Below are 17062 nucleotides of genomic sequence, written 5' to 3'. Positions count from 1 at the left end.
AGTGCTAACCTCATTGCCTTTATTGCCATAGCTAATCAGTACCTCATCATTTGCAGAAAAAGGGCTATCTGTCAAACAATGAGCAAAACGACCAAAAGAGATTGTTTTTTGTTGTTTCTTCAAGTTGACATAAGGTAGAATTCCAATTTACAATTCTCAGTTTTCAATGACCTGTTTTCAGATACATTGAATTGGGGACTCCAGTCATAGCGCCTTCAGGTCCATCAACTTCCCACTTGACTACACCTTTTGGATCTGTGCCATGACAAAAGACAACAAATATACCATGCTAATTTTCAAATCATATGATAACAATCCTCATGGTTATGGTATAGCAATTCTTTTCATTCTATGCGAGTGAGCGAACAAAGTATTTGACAGTTTCAGAAAAACAGTCATTTCAGTTGTGGCTTTGTCAGGATGGAGCTGAGGAAGGCTGCAATTACATAAAGTTACACTCCCAGGCATATAGACATTTAATAAGCACCATATAAAAAGAGCTGCATCCACAGTGCTCATTTGCCCACACTTTTCTACACATACCATGGACATCCACAGCAAAGTAAGGGTCAATGCTTTTTGCTGTATCTTGACTCTTATGACATCTGGATCATACAGACACTTTCATATGGTTTTGTCTCATTGTTCTCTTTCTCTTTCTACGTTCGCATTGGCCCCCTCTCACACAAGTGCCCCAAGTAAGTTTCACCAAAGTAGAAGTCTTGCTTTTGAATAGATTAAGAATGAAAACAAGGGGGCAAAAGACAAAATCATGTTTACAAAAGTTGATAACAAAAACACATTGAATGTACCAAAAAAAAGGACTGCTATCAAATATAGTTACCATGATTGCAGAAGTCGATACCAGGGACCAATCCCTCAACCCAAACAGTTTCAGGTGTGACCTCTTTAACAGGGTCATCCAACTTCTTGAGATATATACCATCACCTGTAAAATCATTATTCATGATACCACCTCAGACCGAAAATCATAGCTCTCTTGAAAAATATCAAGTCTTGCATCACTGTCTGTATGTACAATCATGTTGTCCAAAATAACCGACACACATTCCAAGAGCACCAAGCTTTAGGTATGTTATTATTCCCAAATCTTAAGCAAACATGTTGTCTTGAAGTAAATTAACCTTTCCTTGTGAATCACCATTGTTGCTAGAATGAACTTGCTTTGGAAAGACAAAAGGATGGGGGCAAGGTATATTAAGTGCCCTTGTCCAGAAAATGCAATTTGCCCTGCAGGAGTAAACCCCAAATTATAGAGTATGGTTAGAACTTGGAGTATAACACAGTCAAATCACCAAGCACATGACATGCCTCCATGACAACCCATCTCTCTTGACCAAAAAAAAAGTAGTTTCCAGGGCACCACTACATAAAAGGTAAGAATTTGAAAAAAACCAAGTACGCAAAGAATAGAGTGTGCTCGCTGCTGCTGCGCATCCCCCTCGCCTGCCTTCGCCATCGCCTAGCTTCCACTCCCTTCCCCCCCTAGCTTGCGCGCGCTGCCCTCTCCTCGCCGCATTGCCCGCTCCCGTTGCTTGCTCTCCAGCCCCCTCGCGCTGCCCTACCCCTACACTCCTCCCCCCCCCCCGCCCCCCCCCCCCCCCCCGCCTCCCTCTCCCTTCGCACTGCCAGCCACTGCACCATCTCGCCAGCACTCCCACCTTTCACGCTGCTGTTGATGCAGCCCAACATCACCAAGTCCTATTAAAAAAACCCCTAAAAATTTACGCCTATCCCCTACCCCCCCACACACACACCACTTTTTTTTGTAATGTTAGATTGAATTACCAATGGGAAACCTGAAGACGAGGAAAATCCATGAAAAACATTACAAACAGGAAATCAGAAACAATCAAGTAGAGCTCGTAATGGCTAACAGGAATCTCGTCCAACTCATAGGCCACTCGGAGAGACTGTAGAAGAGATGTCTTGAAGAAGAAAGCATAGTTCACTCCCATCTGCTAAAACATGAGGGAATTACGTGCTCTCCACACCGTCCAAAGCGCCCAGAATCTGACCTAGCCTAAAAAGTATGCATACGGCCGAATCAATGGTGGAAGTACTCCAAAGATACAGAAAGATCTACCGAAATGCATGCCAGTAAAACGCGTGTGAAGAGCAGTAAAACGCGTGTGAAGAGCCGTAGAGATGCAGTTCACAAACTGTAGTGTATGAGAACAAGACCACAGTAAATGTGGAATGGTCTCAAATGCCGCACTACATCGAACACATCACGAAGCGGCCAATCTTCTAGATCGCAAAAATTTGCCAATCAGGAGAACCCCAACGATGCATCTCCACATAAACAGTCTCTCCTTCAGAGGCAATTTTGCATGCCACACTTTCATGATTTTACTCCGCCACCATGTAACACTCTTGTTCATATTCCATACCTTATTGCAGTGTTCGTAGATCCAGGAGAGCGACTGCAAATGGCAGTACACTTTCTTTGCAAAAATCAAAGAGGCCGAAGAACGCCAATCACAAATTCGGTTTTCCATAACTAGCCGTGGAACAGGAGATATGGAGTCAACCAGATTTTTAATGGTGTCCCACATGCGCCTATAGTGCATCCCAAGCCCAAAGGTAAGAGCCGCCTATCTGAATGAGAGCACCTATCCATCAGCGTCCGTCACATCAATTATGCTGTCAATACCTTTCTGTGAGAGAAAATAAGCTTGTCTAGGAGAGCGTCGAACAAGAGTTTGATCAAAAGCCCAACTCCAATGTAAACTTTCTAATCAAAGTGAGTTTCCACAGGCATCATCTCTACCATCCCACAACAATTCCTGTGTGACTAATTTCCAATCCGTTATAAGACTGGAAGCCAAGGGGCATCCAAGTACAAACTTACCAAAAACCACATCCCAATACGACGACTGCCAATGGCCAAAAGCTGGCGTAGAAAACGCATGAGAGCACAAAAACGCAAACATTTGCGTCCAAGGCTGCTTTTGCTCAGCCAACACCAACAACAAAGTGGCCTTTCTTGTTGTAACATGAGAACCCAAATGCAGAATATTCAGACCACCACAACACTTCGGAGTACATAACTTATCCATCGCAAGTAAATGCAGACCCTTTTTCTGATAGGAAGTAGACCAGAAGTGCTGCAGTATCCGAGACATCAAGGCCCGAAGACAATGGGGTGGCCAATGCAACATAGGTAGGAAAAATTACATGTATGCCACCAATATGGACTTACTATTCTGAGTCTCACATGTAGCAGCCAAGTGGATAATTTCCAATAGTGTAATTTGGACCTCAATTTGTTCTCAACCCAATCCAATAATTTTGCATTGTTAACCGACCAAGCCAGCGGATATCCAAGATGCTCACAATTTGATCAGGCTTCACTATCTCACCTGGCCATAATACGGAGTGCCAATCCATTTGATGCAACGGTAATAATTTTGATTTTCGGAAATTCACTTGCAGAACTGCAGCCAGCCCATAAAAATGCACTGCTTCCATGATGCATTGAACATCCTCAGGTCTATTTCTAGGCCAAAACATGGAGTCATCTGGATATGCTTGCACCACAAAATGATCTCAAGATGGCAGCTCCAATCCATGTCAACGCCCAGACGCGGTTAAGGAGTCCAGAAACAACAATAGAGGGTATGTAGCAATAGCATACAACATAGCACTCAAAGGGAAACCTTGCCTAATCGATCTACCAAGATCCCATAACCGAGTCAGCTCCCCATCAAGAATTCCGACAGATTGACTATTCACATATAGAAAATAGACCACTCGACACATTCTGGAACCAAAGCCCAAAGCCGTCATAATCTAAGCAATGAAGTCCCAATGAATAGTGTCAAATGCTTTTTCTCTATCGACCTGCATGATAAGTACATCCTGTCTAGGGATTTTCAGGAGCGCTTGCTGCTGCTGCTCGCACCCCCACCCCCTGTCACCATCGCTGCACCCCCCCCCCCCCCCACTGCCCTCGCGCTGCCCCCCTGCCTACCCTCTCGCGCACAGCATCCGTGCCCGCCTGCTGCCTTTTGCCAGCCACGTCCGCTGCCCACCCCTTCCCCGCTGCCCATCGCCAGCCCCCCCTCTTCCTGCTCGTCCCGTTGCCCACCGCTGTCCCCCCCCCCCGCCGCAACCCTTTCCGCCTGCCGCCCCCTTTGCCACGCCCGCCTTCCTGCATTTTACCTTTAGCCATTGTGCCCCCCGCTCCATTTTAATTTATTTTCAACCTCTCTTGCTTGTCGGGCCTCGCCGACATCCTTGACGTGCTCGGTCCCGCACGAGTTTCCCACTTCATCGACGTTCCTCCGCCTTCTCTTCACAGCAGTAGACACAGATGGAGGCTCATGCTCCGCCACAGAGGAACTCCAATGAAGTCCCCTCGCCCGACCCCGCTGAGCCCACCATTCGACTTGCTCTTTCACCGACAGAGCAAGCGAGCCTAGCCGCAGAGGTAGAGCGCCTGCAGGTGACTTCTATCATCTGCAAGATTCTCGGCACCAGACCTAGCAGAGGAGAGCTGCGTGATCTTCTCCAGGCCCGCCTTCTCGCAGAGGTGGGCAAGATCTTGGACGTTCAGATCCTCGGACGAGGCTACTACCAGATCGAGTTTGAGACCTCCCAGATGGCGTCCGAGGTCATCACCATGAGCCCTTTGACCATCCGAGCAGTTCGAGCCCACTTTCGACAGTGGAGACATGGTTTTGACCTTGCTTCAGATGTTTTGGTACAGGAGGCAGACATTCCCATCTCCGTCTGCCTTCTTGGTTTGCGACGGGAGTACCTACCACTTTTATCCAGGATAGGGTCAGTGATTGGGACTGTCCTAGAGACACCTCGCACGGCAGCCTTAGTAGCTGCCAAGGCGGCCGGCATTCCCTCAGTTCGCGTTCTGGTTAGGGATACTTACACTCTCCCGAAGGTCATCCTTCTTCCTCGGGTGAGTGGGGGTTGGTTTAGACAGAGCGTGGAGTATTCAGGCCTCCTGAATAAGTGCTTCATTTGTCGACACATGGGCCATCTCGCGAAGGCCTGTCCATGGAGGAGGCCTCGACCTACACCACAGGCCCAGCCCCAGCCTACAAGGGCTGGCCAGCAGCCACAGGCAGAGACACAGAGCGCACAGGCAGAGCCACCCTCCGAGCCTGGGGCTCCGAGTTGGTTTGAGCAGAGTTGCGCCAAGTTGGTTTGAGCAGGAGACTGGAGGACCGCTTCGCTGTGAGTTTGCTTCGATCTTGGGAGCTCTTACGGCGTGGCCTCGAGCAGAGACAACCGACGTGCACGGAGAAGCGCCTACGGCAGCCCCTCGTCTAGAACCCCATGGTTAGCACTCAGAGAGGCCACTTGGTTGGTAGTCGGCCTCATGTTTCTTGGGGTCCCATGGCAACAGGTCCAGCGCGCTCTCTTGGTGACTGGCTAGAGTTCACAGGTTTGTCAGAGGAGGTGGAGGGTTTCCAACTACAGGGCATGAAAGGGGTGCAAAGCATGTGTCAGGACATCTCAGAGTCAGTTCCAGCTGAGTGGCTCACGCCTCTCGAGCCAGTAGCACCCCGGTGGATGGGAGCCTTCACACGACTGGAGGTTCTCATTTCAGTCAGGGCCTGCTCAGAGTCTGTCTCAGCCCTGTTCTTCGAGCTTCAGGGTGGGGGATGACTATAGCGAGTTGCAGTAGAGGCCCCGCAGGTAGCAGAGTGTTGTTTTCAGAGGATCCGAGTAGTGGGCATCTGTGGGCGGACCTGCGTCATAGACCCTGACCCAGTAGTTCTTGAGACAGGACACTGGAGGCTATGGGCTTGGGAGTGTTGTCCGTTGGCACGAGTACAGTGGGATCCTGGTGAGTGGCCATGGAGGGACCCCTTCTCTTCTGCAGACCACCTAGGAGTCCCGTTCTTTCAGTACACTGTTCGACTGGGACGTCATATACTAGCAGTACAGAGAGAGGCCCTCCCCGCTGCAGCACGTCATTGGCAGGAGGAGGGTCTCACAGTCGAGTTCTTGGCAGACTTTTGGGAGAGGTTGTGGGACTCCAGACAACCGAGGCGAGTCACCTTGTTTCAGTGGCTGGTCGCACATAGAGCCACAGCAGTAGGGAGCTAGCTAGTGCATAGTGGTCTCTCGGCCACATGTGCAGCTTGTGACCATGCGGTGGAGAGTCGGCGTCACTATCTTTGGGACTGTTCCTCGGCCCAGTAGGTGTGGCTACAAGTTCTTCCGCTGATGCCTGCTCTCTCCACTGCTCGACAGTACACTTGGGGGGCCGCGGCTTGGTCCACCCTCACGGGCCCGGCACTTCAATTTGAGCTATCTTCCACCAGCAGGATGATAGTGATGCAGGGGGGGCGACCTACACTCCAGCCTGCTACAGAGCTTACTCCACAGGAGTGGTGCAGTGAGAGAGAGGAGTGTTGGGAGCTCATCAGTGGCCTGACACTTTGGTTCATCTGGCGGGCCCGCTGTTTCCGCATCTCTGAGGCTCGCCCTGTGCCACCAGCAGAGACTGTTCGTGACTTTTGGCTAGAGCTGATCCATACTCTCAGATGACAGCTTGAGGAACTACAGGGCAGCTCTAACCGCATGCGGGAGCGCCGCGAGGCTTTCCTTCGACTATGGCGCTCTGGGCCTTTCTACACCATAGTCCAAGGGGGTGCTCAGATGGCACTACTGTCCACCTGTGTGGCTCTTCCCTCCTCCCATCTCTTGATTTAGCCTCATTGTATATATGTTGTTTTTTCATTGGGAGAGTCTCCCCATCATGCTTGTTGTAGCCCTCTCTTGCAGAGGTGGTTGTAGCCCTATGGGCAGTTTTCATTAACTAATAGAAGGATCTTTTTCTCGGAAAAAAAAAAAAAAGAAGTCTGAGCAGTGGTTACTCTCAGCACCTCCAAACGACACAAGCTACGGTTTGGGGGGCGTTTGGTTGTAAAAGGCCTCTATATCTCCCGGCCCGGACCTTTTTAGGTCATGCGGGAGGAGTGATGAGGGAGTCGTTGAATATCTCCCGGCCTCGACCTTGTTAGGTTATGCAAGAGGAGTGTTCATCGGCGGCTTTATGTTTCTATGTCTTGTAACATGCATATGTGAGCATTTGTGTTGCATTGTGATGTGCCAACTACTCAATATTCCTAATTGGATGAGATTGCTTGGGTATGTAATTTTAGTGCATCAAGACACCCGTGGAAGATCAGTACGATCTCGGTGTGATGGCTAATTTTACTGCGCCGGAATATCAAGAGTTCCGATTAGGACGAAAGGAGAAGCTAACTCCTTGATCAAAACAACCGATAGGAGAAGCTAACTCCTTGATCAAAAGAGCAGAAAGGAGAAGCTAACTCCTTTATAAAAAGAGCGAACTGATTGTCCCTCGGAATGTCCCTCAGAAATTTTTGAGCTAACTTGAGTTGTTTTGCATATATGTTGTAATCGAGGACGATTACTCTCTTTCAAGAAGGGGAGATGTAACAAACTGCTGACGTGTCGACCTACTGAAGAACGGAGCTACCGACCGAGGGGCCTAAACCCTAAGAAGAACAAGTAACAGAAGAAGTGTGACAAAGTGATAACGTGGGTGGCCGAGAGCAAAAACCCTAACCCTAATTTCCGCCAAAAACCCTAACTTCTGAAACCCTAATTCTGGAAACCCTAACCCTAAAACCTGCAAAACCTAATTCTACTGCCAAAAACCCTAAAACTACAAAAACCCTAACCCTAACCCTAAGGGCAGATTTCTGCGTTTTGTGCTGGCTGATGACGTGGCAGGCTGTACGGATTTCCGTGATTTACTCTGGCAGCTTTTGGAATTGCTTTTTGGCCCGAAGCTTTTGAGTTTGAAAGCTTGTTATGTAAACTGCTTTTTGCCAGAAGCTTTTGAGTTTGAAAGCTTTTTATGTAAACTGCTTTTTGGCTAGAAGCTTTTGAGTTTGAAAGCTTTTCATGTAAATTGCTTTTTGGACCAGAAGCTTTTGATTTTGAAAGCTTTTCATGTAAACTGCTTTTTAAGCCAAGGGCCTTTAAATATGAGGCTAGGGCTCATTCTTTGGTATGCTTCATGGAGAAGGTGCAGAGTCTGGAGTACCGGCTTGTACTTTGATGATGCAATATAAAGAAATACCGAAAGGCGCCAAGGTTTGGAGCCAATACTCTCTGGGATGGAATTCCGCAACTCCATGTCGCGTGTCGTCTCTCTCTTTCAGTTCAGTTGTTATTGAAGTGCTAAAAGTCTGTTCAGTCTGTTCTTTTCTATTGGCACGTGGTGCCCGCCTTGTGACACAGGGGATTTTGATACATCGACAACAACGCAGATGTCGACCCAAGCAGAGCGTCTTTGTATAAATGAACCACTCTATCCCACGCTTCAACTAGCGACTTATGATCATGTGATGCAGATACAGAGGTTCCACCACCTTTCCCATCCAAAGTAGGTACATAATTCCTTGAGACAGGCAAAACACGAGGTTTTGCAGTCTTCTTGAAAGTTTGGCAACCATCAGTGGAATCTGCCAGCTTGGCTTTACCTTTGGTATCAACTGTCACAAACGGGAGCCCATAACAATATAAAATACACTCAGATAAATAGAATTTATCACTTAATACTGAAGCCAAAGATATAGAGAGAAATAGATAGAGAAAGAGATAGAGAGGGAGAAGATCGACAGAGTACTCGGGACCAGAAGATGGGCTAGTCCCCCCCCCGTAATAGTATCTTTATTACTGAGGAGAAGTCTATACAAGCACTTGAAGCGAACGTATTACTACCTTCGTTTTAGAATAAGACTTGATGGTTCCCGGAAGCCTCAGCTTCCGATTCCTAGGGCAAAACCCTATTCCAAGCAACTTCCATTCCTTATTCCTAATCCTTGAGAACCAAGGTTCTCGCCTCTGGATCTCACCTTCCAGACTCAGGGCATGACATCCCTGCAACTCTATTTCCAGAGTCCTCTTCCCATAGAACAACTCCGCTTTCCCGAACACGAAGTCCTTACTTGGGAATCCCAACTTCCGAATCACAACTTGAGAGACTACCTCTCTCCGATCCGTGGATCTACTTCCCAAACTCGGGTACGAAACCCTTGGGCTGATCTGGCTCTAGTTCCTCAGAGCGCTTTTCTCCTGCAAAGGCTCATGCCTTCCTCTACTCCTACTCCCTCACGAAGAGGAAGTACACCTGCAATCATATACTCAGAGATCATAACATGAAAATCGTTACCTTCACAATCTCGACGCTCGAAACGCAGCTCGGTTCTCGAAAAGCAATTCCCCGGAAGAGATCCCTACATAGAAAATCCTCTCTTCCAATCCTACACACAAAAGAGGTGTGTTCGCAGGTTCCTTCTCGTAAATCAGCCCCGTCTACGACAATTATGGGCTGAAAACAGAGAAAAACACAGCTTGTCACGATGGAAACACGCTCCGTAGGCACTTCTTCGCGAGGGAACTCGCGCACTGGGTCTTGGCGATATCGGGTACACTTGGGACAGTCATGGGCATCACCGGCAAACGTCTTCTTTGTGGGTGAACTCTGCAGCAACATCTCCTTCTTGCAGAAACTGATCCTCCCCCCTGAGTGAGGGCATATGATGCTTTTATAGCTCCTAGCCACGGGCACAAATAGCTGCTCGCGTAGTGATCGCGGCCGGGTTTTTTTTTTTGTTGTTCTGCCAAAAAAAGAGAGAGAGAAAACGCTGCCTGATCTGTTGCCTTATTTATCAGATGGTTGCCCACTTATGAAGTGGGCCGCCGGCATATTTTAAAAATAGTCTAAACCTGCCCAAAAACTCAATAAAACCTTATAAGTTAAAAACAATGCTTTCACAGCACTTCCCAGGCGTCCGTGGATGCAATCACACGCACTTCCTCGCGGGAAAGCATTTGCTTTCCTGAAAAGCAATCCCGCTTTCTCAAAAAGCATCTGTTTTTCCTCAAAGTTTCCTCTGAACCCATCTTCATTCAAGTGCTTGCTTTTCCTTGTACACAATTCTAACACAGTTTGGAATTTCCTCTCGACTATGGATATCCCCTTTCCAATGCACCCGTCACCCACCTTGTGACGCAGTAGGAATACCCATCACCTAGTCCTTTCCTACCGAACTTACGGTACAATCTCCTTCACGATGCTCTATGTCACCCATCCTATGACGCATCACAGATGTCCGTTCTCGGATGGTCGGATACTTCTTTCCGATGCTCCCTGTCACCCATCCGATGTGACGCATCAGAAGTACCCGTTCCTGGTGGCCTTACAGACATTCATGTTCTCAGTGCTCCCGTCATTACTTTGAATGACGCACTAGGAATACTCTGTACTCGGATGTCTCGGTGAGAAAAACCCTCTCACTTAAAATTCCAATAATTCATTTAGAATTATTTTTCCTTGGTGTTCCAAGCGAGAAAACCCTCTCACTTATAAATCCAATAATTCATTTTGAATTATTTTTCTGTAAGATAAAGCCAATTTAGCAACATCCCTCTCACTTATAAACAGTTGTCCTCATCAACTGTAGAGGTCCAACTGAACTGCCGGGGAGAAACCGGAAAGATTCCAATTCTTGCTCAATGGTGAGTTGAGCTAGTCCTTTCTCAAAAGAGAACTTAAAAAGTAAATAAAACAAAAATTCAATAATTCAATAATTCAATACTTACCTTACCGGTTCATGTCTTTTCTCTAGTACCTCGAGGATATCCTTCACCTTTTATTAAAGTTTCGAGCCATGTAAGAACTCGTCATTCGCGTCTTTCCAACAGATTGGAAGTTTCCTCATCCGAGAATCTGTTAACTCAATTCCACCTTCTCACTTCCGAGGAGAATAATCCTACTAGAAATCAATCTAGGTCTTTGTCCTTGCGCATAACCTTGCGCTATTAGTCCTGAGGATATTAAACCTCTTGTGTCCTCCCGCATAGGGCATGTCGAGAGCATTAAGCTCAATGTCTTTCTTTCACAAACAAAGTTTGCGATCACCTTAAAGAAGGTTCTTGTTCCGGGCCGTCGCTCAAGGTAGGCAAACGGTTCCAATTCGAAGATTCCTTGTGCACGGCGGCACTTCCTTCCAATCTTTTCCTCCTGCGAGTTATTACCACCAGTAGTGTTTTCCCGATGTCCATTAGCATCTCTTCCTTACAAAATCATCAAAAATGATTCACCTTGCAAGCATCAATGACGACTTGCAAAATCTCACGCAGATAGAATTCTAGCCATAGCATTTTCTGAACGTACATTCAAACCTGGTTCACAATAGAGCGAACCTCTTTGATTCTCAGGGATGTTCTCCCATATGTAATTCTTACCATTTTGAAATGGTTGGCGAACTATATTCTTACGACCATAATAGTTCGTATTTATTCCAGCAGCGTGTAAATGCTACTTGACCTACTCATAGAGGAACATATACCGCAACCAAAAGTTTCTACTGTAATGGTAAAGGCACATAGCGTACTCAATAATCAACGACCATCAGAAAACCTCTTCTCCGTAGAGAAACTCAAATTCCTTCTACCGAACACATCCCAAATAGAGATTCTCGTGTCGGAATATCCTTTCGCGCAAAAAGGTGATCAAGAGAGTATAACAAACTCCCGTCCAGTTCTTGAAAAGGAAGTTGGTTCATCTCATTCCGTTTAGCAGAAAAAAATTCAAATGGTAGATGACCCACCTTGGCATAGGTCTGCATCTTCGTGTGTTATCCATGTACCCAAAGGTGTACATAATTCTTAAGCTGAGAGTTTTGGTTAACCTGGGAGATTACCTTCCATTCGTAAGATCCTTAGAGCGGAGACGCTCAACCTGCCGATCCCTTGGCTCGATCTTAGAGCAAAACCCGCTCATTAAATAAACTAGGATTTCAATCCTTGGATTCCTCGAGCACAGGCTGTAGTCATCACTTGTTCCTTCCCTCGTAAAGAGAGTGTTCATTCACTTGTGCGAAAAGCACTACATGTCTTCCCTTACCGGGTAGGGGGTGTTGGTTCATAAGGTACTCAAGCTTAGTGAAAGCTTTTCTTGGTTGAAATCTCGAAATGGTTCCTTCCTTTCTGTCGTCCTACCCGCAATAGTAGGTAATTTGTTGGTGAACTACCGGATACGAGATCAATAGTTGACCTTCCGGATATATCATATTTGAGCAAACCAATCCATCACATAAAGCAATGTTTCAACTCAATTCTACTCTCATAAACACTCAAAGAGATTGTTCTGGTTAGACACATGCATATCTCGTGAATAAAAGCAATACGTAGTTTATGAATTCCTCAAAGATTTAACTTTGATCAAAGACCTGCCCTCTCACTTACAGTTCGAGGGTCTTTTATTCAAAATCTCAGGAGTTATAGATTGAATCCCCTTACTCCAAACTTTCTCCGGATAGCAACGTATCCTTCGAGGAGAGGTAACAAAAATTAGTTGTTTCTGTGTTCAATGGTTCTTGTCCCACTGCGGGGATTGTATTCTATGTGTACTAAGGTATATACTTTCAGCTTTTATTGCTGACTCCACCGTCTGCTGCAAAGTATCTTGCAGATGCGTTTACAAAATTCGGGCAAAAGTCCTTTGTTGAATTTGTTCATCGTTCCTTCCTCAGAGAGGATCAAGAATGGAGCTACCTTGGCAAGAGTGAACCACTACTTGCTTTGACTCACTGGTGTTCCTATTGGGCAAACCAATCCCAATCTTCTTGAATGCCTTCCTCAAAGCGTAAAGGAAGAATTTTTTGTCGGAAAATCCAGCCTTGAATTGTTGTTGTAAGTTCCTTGCAGAGCTTTGGTATACCACCAAGTACTTGCAATCCCCCTAGAGGTGTTTGGTCACATGCCTCACCTTCGACGCTTCTCAGAAATTTCCGTTTGCAAAGGCAACTTCATACTGTCAAATGATAGCGGTAGCTTTCGAGACATCTTCCCTTCCGTAAAAAGTATCAAACTTGACCGGAGGGTTCTGAGGTCTAAAGACCTTCATATCCTTCCCGAAATGACGGGATTTCTTGGCTATCGTTCTGGATTGATGTTCATGGATATCTTCTGGGTTTTGAAGTATCTCGAGCATTCCGCTCCTCAGATTCTCTAACTTCTTGAGCATCATGCTCTTGTCACCTTCGCAGAGAATCCCAAGTCTTGTGTCAACTTCTTGCAAAGAGAGAAATTTTCCCAACTCTGCGAGCTTTTTCCTGCAGGGCTTAGGGTTCCGCCTGCTTACTTCTCTCTTGGCTTGTCATGGCTTCTTCGCGTATCTTCCGAGAGTCATCCTCCTTTACAGAGAAAGAGAGGAGACCATGCTCTGATACCACTGTAACAAACGGGAGCTCATAACAATATAAAATACACTCAGATAAGTAGAATTTATCACTCAATACTGAAGCAAAAGATATAGAATAGACAGAGAAAGAGATAGAGGGTGAGAAGATCGACACAGTGCTGGGGACCAGAAGATGGGCTGGTCCCCCCCTGTAATAGTATCTTTATTACTGAGGAGAAGTCTATACAAGCACTTGAACCGAATGCATTACCACGTTCGTTCTAGAATAAGACTTGATAGTTCCCGGAAGCCTCAGCTTCCGATTCCTAGGGCAAAACCCTATTCCAAGGAACTTCCGTTCCTAATTCCTAATCCTTGAGAACCAAGGTTCTTGCCTCTAGATCTCACCTTCCAGACTCAGGGCATGACATCCCTGCAACTCTCTTTTCCAACACTGTTTCCAGAGTCCTCTTCCCGCAAAACAACTCTGCTTTCCTGGACATAAAGTCCTTACTTGGGAATCCCAACTTCCGAATCACAACTTGAGAGACTACCTCTCTCCGATCCGTGGATCTACTTTCCAAACTCGGGTACGAAACCCTTGGGCTGATCTGGCTCTAGTTCCTCAGAGCGCTTTTCTCCTGCAGAGGCTCATGCCTTCCTTTACTCCTACACCCTCACGAAGAGAAAGTACACCTGCAATCAAATACTCAGAGATCATAACATGAAAATCGTTACCTTCACAATCTCGACGCTCGAAACGTAGCTCGGCTCTCGAAAAGCAATTCCCCCGAAGAGATCTCTACATAGAAAATCCTCTCTCCCAATCCTAAACACAAAAGAGGTGTGTTCTCGGGTGACCTACATCTTGTACCGACAGCATCTTGCCAGGGAAAAACAAAATAACTGCATCCAACGCATATTGTGCAACCAGATCCATCAACTGCTGAACCGGAATAACCACTTCAGTAGCAGGTTGCTGACCTTCCCAGGCATCCCTAGCATTCGCAAAATCCTCCGACAAACACTCTTTAATGATATTTGCATCATGCGTGGAGGAAAGGTCAACCTGTTTCCTACGCTTATATACAACCTCTTCTGCCATGACCAACCAAAGCCCACCCTTCATACAGACAAAAGTCTACTTCAATTAAAGATCACTGCTAGAAATCCACTAGATGATGGTTTTTTTTTTTTTATCAATCGTTCTCTGTACAAAACCTCGGTACTGTACATAAACAAGACTGTGCTCTACAAAATTTTGAACAAAACGTGTACCACCAAAGCTGATAGAGATTCTTCAGAAACCCAATACCCTGCAGCAAAATTCACTGACGAGCTCTGGAGCAGAACTTTGCACTATCTAAATCCCTGCAACAGGAGCATGAAATGTAGACAGGCAGACAACAGCGAATCTGCAGGTCACGTAGGAGAACCGTAGAGGGCAACGCATGCAAAGGCTGAAGGGGTTGCTCCTCGGCGAAAGGAGGCTCTGCAACAGAACTCGCTGGCGACGACAGAGATCTCGCGTAGAGGTTCAGCAGGGTTCACACATCACTTCTGTATACACACATATTCACACACACACACACACACACACACCATCCACACACGCGTGTGCGCACACACACACATATACACACTTTGCTTCTTTCAGTTCGTATCAGTCGCCCCCCATCCCCCTCCAAGATTCCTGCAGGCTAATGGCTTCTCTTCGTCTTCGGGTACCTGCCACAACTTCGTCTCTCCTCCTCCGACCGCAGCTAACACAGATGGAGGCTCAAGCTCCGCCACAAAGGGACTCTGATGAGGTCCCCTCGCACGACCCTGTTGAGCCCACCATTCGACTTGCTCTCTCACCGATAGAGCAAGCGAGCCTAGCCGCAGAGGTGGAACGCCTTCAGGCGACTTCTGTCATCTGCAAGATTCTCGGCACCAGACCCAGCAGAGGAGAGGTGCGTGATCTTCTCCACGCCCGCCTTCTCGCAGAGGTGGGAAAGATCTTGGATGTTTAGTTCCTCGGACGCGGCTACTATCAGATAGAGTTCGAGACTTCCGAGATAGGCGTCCAAGGTCATCGCGATGAGCCCCTTGGCCATTCGAGCAGTTCGAGCCCACTTTCGACAGTGGAGGCATGGTTTTCATCCAGCTACAGATGTTCTGGTAGAGGAGGCAGACCTTCCCATCTCCGTCTACTTTCCTGGTTTGAGGAGGGAGTACCTGCCACTCTTGTCCAAGATAGGCTCAGAGATTGGGACTGTCCTGGAGACACCTCGCACGGACTCCCACACTCTCGCGAAGGTCATCCTACTACCTCAGGTGAGTGGGGGTTGGTTTCATCAGACGTGGAGTGTTCGGGCCTCCCAAACCAGTGTTTCATGTGCAAAGAGATGGGCCATTTGGCAAAGGCATGTCCTCACAGGAGACCTCGACCCAAAGCGCATGCGCATGTGCAGCATCCCAAGGCTTAGCAAGCCCAGCAGCCAGACGCACAGGCTGGTACTTGACTGAGACTCGCGGTCAAACAGCTGACGGTTGGCATCAGCATGCCTGGCCACCACGGACAGGGGCGGGCTCGTCCCACTGCTCCCCCTGGTGGCTGACCTTCTGCAGCTCAACAGCACTGGGTTCCGACTGGGAACCGTTTTGACCCCCTTCGGCAAGACCCGCTTGAAGAGGCCCCGTCCACTTCAGTTTCTCCACCTCCACCCCTTCCTCCCTCAGACGCCGCCACTCCGCCTCCTCCCCCTCCCCCACCTCCACCTTCGCCTCCTGTCCCTCCTCTCTCCCCGGTGGAGCCCACAGCCTCATCTCCCAACCCCTCCACCACTCCTTCTCACACGCAGGGGACTGAACACGAGTCTACCGCGAGGCGATCTCTTGGTAGTGCTTTCGCTACGAGCCGTGCGGCTCGAGAGGGACAATCCCACTTGAGGCCACCTTTTTTGGTGCAGACTTCTCCTTTTGCAGCAGTCCCTAGAGGTTTGACTAGCTTTGACATTCGCAAACGCTGGGACTTGTTCGACTACAGTTTCACTCGGTTTTTGGGTGCTCTTCTCCCGACCTGGAGGAGGCTTGCTTCGTGTCCATGTCCTCTTTCTTGCAGCTAGAGGCATTGAGGCTTTGGACACAACGGTGGGTTTCTCCTTTCCGCTATGCGGAAGGGATCTCACAAAGTGGACCCAGCACACAGTTCTTGACTAGCTCCAGATTCAGGCTACTGAGTTCTCACACCACACAGGGGACTTAGGGGTGACAAATCTGGTGCAGACACTTTGGCCTCTTGCCAAGTTCAGTGTGACGCCTCCGGATGCAGCGGGTTGCAGGCACATTGTGGTGCATTTGTTTGGTGACACTCAGAGCCCTCCTTGTTATGTATTTGTACATGAGGATTCTTGGAAGAGGATGTAGTCCTTCGGGCTGCACGCTCGGCTTGGGCCTAGGCGGGACAGTCACTTCTTTCGCGCTTGTCTAGAGGTCGTTCGGATGCGGATTACTCCCCATCCAAACCGGCCTCAAAGATAGCGTGCAGGGATTAGGAGGGCCCCAGTTTCAACGTCAGAGGGGTCGGCTGCATCAAGAGCTTTAGAGATGCCTTGTGGGTGGTGACATTGACATTCTTATGCTACAGGAGCATCATCTTTCTGAGAGTCGCATTAGACGGTTTGGTCAGATTTTGCGTGGTCGCTATGAGACGTTTTGGTCTGCTACGTTTGGACCTGGAGGAATCCAGGGTGGGGTATGTATGACTATTGCAGATTCTTTGCAGCAGGCCATTGTGGGCGGAGGGATTATTGTGCCAGGCAGGGCTCAATGGATTACTATGCAGGTTCAGGGTTG

At 47.8% G+C, this 17062-nt stretch overlaps 1 protein-coding gene across 2 annotated transcripts in view; it reads right to left on the bottom strand.

Annotated features, from left to right (window-relative positions):
- The window catches only part of LOC147417494 (SET domain-containing protein), a 150565-nt gene that overhangs the window by 54476 nt on the left and 79027 nt on the right, over window positions 1-17062 (bottom strand). For both annotated transcript variants that reach the window (XM_086507599.1, XM_086507598.1), the window contains exons 7-10: window positions 1153-1251; window positions 845-951; window positions 172-255; window positions 10-68 (exon numbers count right to left, since the gene is read on the bottom strand). In XM_086507599.1, coding sequence (XP_086363725.1) covers window positions 10-68; window positions 172-255; window positions 845-951; window positions 1153-1251 — 349 coding nt within the window. The remainder of the gene's footprint in view (window positions 1-9; window positions 69-171; window positions 256-844; window positions 952-1152; window positions 1252-17062) is intronic.

Source organism: Adiantum capillus-veneris, chromosome 30 (assembly GCF_014529385.1).
Source record: "Adiantum capillus-veneris isolate H3 chromosome 30, ASM1452938v2, whole genome shotgun sequence".
NCBI lineage: Eukaryota > Viridiplantae > Streptophyta > Polypodiopsida > Polypodiales > Pteridaceae > Adiantum > Adiantum capillus-veneris.
This window is presented reverse-complemented; position numbering and strand designations above follow the sequence as displayed.